Raw genomic sequence first — 5,259 nt, 5'->3', positions numbered from 1 at the left:
CTTTTTCCTAACATCCAATCTGTATCTCCCCTCCTCTAGCTTGGATCCATTCCCCCCAGTCCTATCACTACCCAAGACCCTAAAACGTCCCTCCCCAGCTTTCTTGTAGCCCCCTTCAGATACTGGAAGGCCACAATAAGGTCTCCTTGGAGCCTTCTCCTCTCCAAACTGAACAACCCCAACTCTCTCAGTCTGTCTCCATAGGAGAGGTGTTCCAGCAATGCTCAGCATCACCATAACTGAATCTGAGGAGTCCAGCAGCAAGGGTGCACTATCACATGCATAGCACTAGGATCCAGAAGAGGCAGCAGGAACAAGATGGACAAAGGGAAATGAGGCTGGCAGCAGAAAACTGAGAAGAGAGAGAAAGAAGTGCCAGTGATGGGTTTAGATGTGGTATGCAATTGTGCACTGCTGGCACCCACTTGTGCTGCAGGCACATCCACTGCCAGTTCCTCTTGGACTGAACTGGAAAGCACTTCTCCTGCCTCAAAACCAGAGATTGCACCAGCACTGGAGGTGGGGAAAAGTGCTCACCAGCATAGGTGTTGCAACTGTGCTCTGCAGCAAGAGCCACGGGCTGCACGGAACACACAGGAATGGGATCATCATCTCCTGTGCCCTGAGGAAGTGGCACTGTGCTGCAGCAGGGCCCTGGCTCTTGTCCTTCTTCTCAGAAAGCTTTGTGCAACTTTCTGACTAATGAAGCCTCCTCTGGTAAAGTGCTAGCACAATGACCTTTGTAACAAACACCTGCCCAGTAGAGGACTGGTTGAGAAAATTGACTTCACTCTATGGCCAGCACTTCCAGACCCAGATGAATTCCAGCTCCATCTCTGTTCTTGCTCATGGGGTAACTATCAAGCAACAACCGGTTCAGGAAGAGGGCAGAGACAACCACACAACCCAAGTCGCCTCAAGTCAGTCAAGTTCCTTCATGTGAAGTTCCCTGCAGAGACTGCCTCACCACCCAAATGCAGACTGCCAGACACACAGGCTCACAGCATGCTAGGGGTTGGAAGGGACCTCCAGAGATCATCAAGGCCAACCCCCCTGCCAGAGCAGGACCACAGAATCCAGCACAGGTCACACAGGACTGCATCCAGGGGGGTCTTGGAAGTCAGGTCATGCATGGCTAATGCAGGGAGTGTGCCTTCATAATTTCTTGATCACTCCAATTCAACTCCAGTTATTAGAAAGTTTCATTACATGTCAAAGTTAACTCTAGAAGTGATTTATGGACTTCCTGCAGCTCATCTCTTTCTGGGTGATAAGGAGGCTTCCTCTAGACTGAACTGCAGCTGGATACAGGAGCAGCAAGAGAGGGACAGGGATTTGGGGGTGTTTGTGCCCATTCAAAACACCATTCCCCCTCCTCCTCCTCACCTCCCTCCCCTCTGCATTCACAGGCTCACAGGATGTTAGGGGTTGGAAGGGACCTCCGAAGATCATCAAGTCCAACCCCCTGCCAGAGCAGGACCAGAGAATCCAGCACAGGTCACACAGGAATGCATCCAGATGAGTCTTGGAAGTCTCCAGAGAAGGAGACTCCACAACCCCTCTGGGCAGCCTGTTCCAGTGCTCTGTGACCCTCACAGTGCAGAAGTTCCTCCTCATGTTGAGGTGGAACCTCCTGTGCTGTAGTTTATATCCATTGCCCCTTGTCCTATCCCAGGGTGCAAGTGAGCAGAGCCTGTCCCCTGCCTCTTGACACTCACCCTCAGATACTTGTAGACATTTATTAAATCCCCTCTGAGTCTTCTCTTCTCCAGACTAAAAAGCCCCAGGGCTCTCAGCCTCTCCTCATAGACACAAAGAAACTGAGACACTTTCCCTTTGCAGATCAAAGGTGTGCAGAGGTTTTGCATGCAGGCTCACAGAAGCACAAGAAAATAAGATGAAGAATTTGCCTGTGGAAATCTGTCGGTTGGGCAGGGCTCTGCCCTTTCCTGCTGAACCCAATATTCTGTAAAAACCCCAAGAGGAGCTGTCACATTCACTGACTCAGCTCTTTCTAAATGATCTTGCACATGTTTGGAGCTAAAATTCCAGGTATGAGGCAGGATTTCTAAAGATACCAGTGAGCAATCACTGAGGGAGATGAGGACAGATGGGAAAAGAAATCTCCCACTGCTCAGGGGAACCTAAGGAAATGTAAGGGTGCAGGTCATCACTCAGGGCAAGATGGGGAGAAGTAGACAAAAAAGAGAACCACAGAGCTGTTGAGGTTGGAAGAGACCTCTGAGATCATCAAGTCCAACTGCTCCCCTAAAGCTCACAATCTCACCACTATGAAGCCTCTCAGTTTGACCTGAGAAACTCCCATTTTTTCCCCTCCAGATCTCTTGCCCTTTGCTCTGCTGCAACATAGCTGCTGTGAAAGCCCTGATGCAGCTCCTTTCTTTTACCCCAGTCCAAAGAAGTGTTCTTTTCGTTCATGGTTAACCTTTTCTGACTTCTCTCTATACCCACAAAAGGATTTTGATCTTTATTGACTGGGGGGTTTTGCAGACCAGGTCTTCTTCTCACTGCCTCTTACATTACAAGTCAAACCACAAGCTCCAGAAGTCCTCTGAGCTGTCCCCATTGCTCTACATCAGGACTTGTTTTACTGTGATCACTGTGCCATCTATGACACCACAAGAATCCTAAGCCCTTTCTTGCCTTTCAGTATTATTTCTCTTGCTGATCAATGCTTGCACATCTCTGCCTTGACCTGAACACTCCTCCTTCAGGAGCCCATCTCCATTTCAATCTTAGCACAATCTCCACAGGGTACGATTCAAATCTGCAGAAGTGACTCGGTTTACTTCAGAAGCAGAATCCTGCAGCAGCTTTTGGAACTTTCCCTTTCTCAGACTCAAAGCAGCAGAGTTTAGAGGTTTGGCCTTCAGATGAAGCAGTCACCCTCCAATTAAAATCCCCCTGATCAGGCAAAGAAGTTTGTCACATTACAGGAACATATTCCATGTGCTCTCAATGGCACAAAGAAGGCAGCCTGGGTTCTGTTCTTCTGCCCCTGGGGCTGGGTTTAATGTACTAAAAAGGACTCCAAGTGTTTCTGCAGCTCTTACTTCAGCATACACAGAAAATGTTTGCATTTTAGAATGTAACTGCACAGAAGGACAAGGGGAGCTCAGTGAAATCCACTTCTAGTACCTGTAATTTCTCATTCCTACAAAGGGTAAGCTTCTACTGCTAATGTCTTCAGTCAGGCACACAGATGGAAAACCACAGATCAAGGCCTTCCACCAGAAGTGGAAAGTCACAGAGATAAAATAACAGCAAAAGTAGGCAGGTGACAAGAAGCAGACCCAGCCCCTAGAGATTCCACACAGCCAGGCACAGGCTCATTCTCTACATATTCTATTGCTTGATATTTCTTTCTTCAACAAAGTGTTTTCTGTTCATGAAGAGCAATTTCATGGTAGTCTGGGGCAAGGGGCTTCCCTGCTCTCTTGTGACTCACTCTACAGTGGCAGATCTGGAGTTTCCATTGGTATGACCCACCCACAATGCTGGAGAGCAGGAGGGAGGCCCAGGCAGGATATAAAGAGGGCAGGCTCCAGAGCTCAGGCACTTGGCCACCCTTGAGGCTGCTGGAGCTCCTGTCCCCACAGAACCATTGCCAGGTGACACCAGGGAGGAACACTCTTGCATCATGATGGGTAAAGCTGCCACTGCTGTCCTGACTCTTCTCCTGATCTCTACGCTTGGAGCTGAAGGTAAAGAAACCCTTCTGAAGCTCTCCCAACTAAGTGTTGGCATCACCACTGCTGAGGGAGCTGCTGTGCTGTCCTAGGAGTGCAGTGGGCAACTCTGATGCTGTTGTGCTTCCTGGGGAAGCAGACAAACAACCACCTTCTGTTTTCTGCTGGTTTCACAGGTAATGCCCTGCCACGGTCAGCGATTGAGCTCCGGTGCCAGTGCCTGGGCACCCATTCCAAGTTCATCCACCCCAAGTTCATCCAGAATGTCAACCTCATCCCCAGTGGACCCCACTGCAAGAACGTTGAAGTCATGTAAGTGCTTTTGCAAACCCCTCCCTGTTACTTCACCAGAAGGAAACAGCATTTGCCCCAAGGATGATGTAAATGTTCTCTGAAGGTTGCCACGAGCCAGCAGGCGCAGAGGCTCCGAACGCAGAGCAGCAGCTTGCTGCTCTTACAACTCCTCTGCTACATGTTGTAAGCTGGGTGCTGGTTTTGCCAGCCCCTACTTTTTAAACACCCCATGCAACATTCCAACCGAAATCTGCAGTGATCAGATGGCAAAACACTTTCTAAAACTCTGAATTCCACCAGCATGTGAGAGGAGAATTGAACCCAGGAGCCTTGCTGAGCAAGGTGTCAAAGCAGCTCAGGTACAGCTAGGTATAAAAAAATTATCACACTTCTACTGGAGGCAATGAAAAAACTACCACTGGAATACAAATCATGCATCTGCCCCCATCCCAGCACTTTTACTGTAACAAAATTCCTCTGGACTTGGCAGTAGTAGAATCAAGATGGAAAAACTGAATGGAGGAATGAATTGGGATGGGAAGATTCAGCCTTTCAGTTAAACATCATTATAAATACAAAGCAAGCTGGGGGGGGGAGAACAAACAAACAAACAACAACAAAAAAAAAGCAATTTTGAGAAGTGAGAGTCCTGCAAGTGATTGAATGCATTCAGACAAACAGATATGAGAAGATAGGAAACCACTTAAAACCTCACAGCTGAGACACCTTAAAGAGGAGAATGCCAGCACACACCTGGGATGGTGCTGGGGAAGAAGGGCAATAGCCTCGCAATTCACTCAGCAGCCCTTTTCCCTGTTGCAGAGCTACCCTGACAGACGGCAGAGAAGTGTGCCTGGAGCCCACAGCTCCCTGGGTGAAGCTGATCATCAAGGCCATTCTGGACAAGTGAGTCCGTTGTTCTCAGTGAGCTGGGCTTAGCCAAACCCAGCATCAGAAATGAGCTGTTGGATAGGTGTAGCAGAGTGCTCAAAAGCCCTGCCTCAACTTACTGCTCTTGGTGTTCACTGACTGGCTCCTGCAGGTGTTCAAGGCCAGGCTGAAGGAAGCAGCAGCATCCAGAGCATCTCCTGAGCCCTCCAGCTGCAGGTTTCCAGGATGCTGGTGCCTTTTTGGAGGCGTAACCGAGATTCACATGGGGTATGCCAGGGACTGAGCCTAGTACTGAAATCAGAGCTCAGAGCAGGGTTTGTCCAAGTTAATCATAAACATGGAATGAGTTGGGTTGGAAGGGACC

The 5,259-nt window shown here is 49.0% G+C and overlaps 1 protein-coding gene across 1 annotated transcript; it reads left to right on the top strand.

Moving 5' to 3' along the window:
* The first annotated feature begins 3,661 nt into the window (after positions 1-3,661).
* Positions 3,662-4,914, top strand: LOC128975444 (interleukin-8-like). The gene is made up of 3 exons (XM_054392338.1): positions 3,662-3,725; positions 3,887-4,022; positions 4,827-4,914. The coding sequence occupies exons 1-3, from the start codon at positions 3,662-3,664 to the stop codon at positions 4,912-4,914; spliced, it is 288 nt and encodes a 95-aa protein (XP_054248313.1).
* The last annotated feature ends 345 nt before the right edge of the window (positions 4,915-5,259 follow it).

The sequence above is a fragment of the Indicator indicator genome, chromosome 25, assembly GCF_027791375.1.
Source record: "Indicator indicator isolate 239-I01 chromosome 25, UM_Iind_1.1, whole genome shotgun sequence".
Classification (NCBI taxonomy): domain Eukaryota; kingdom Metazoa; phylum Chordata; class Aves; order Piciformes; family Indicatoridae; genus Indicator; species Indicator indicator.
This window is presented reverse-complemented; position numbering and strand designations above follow the sequence as displayed.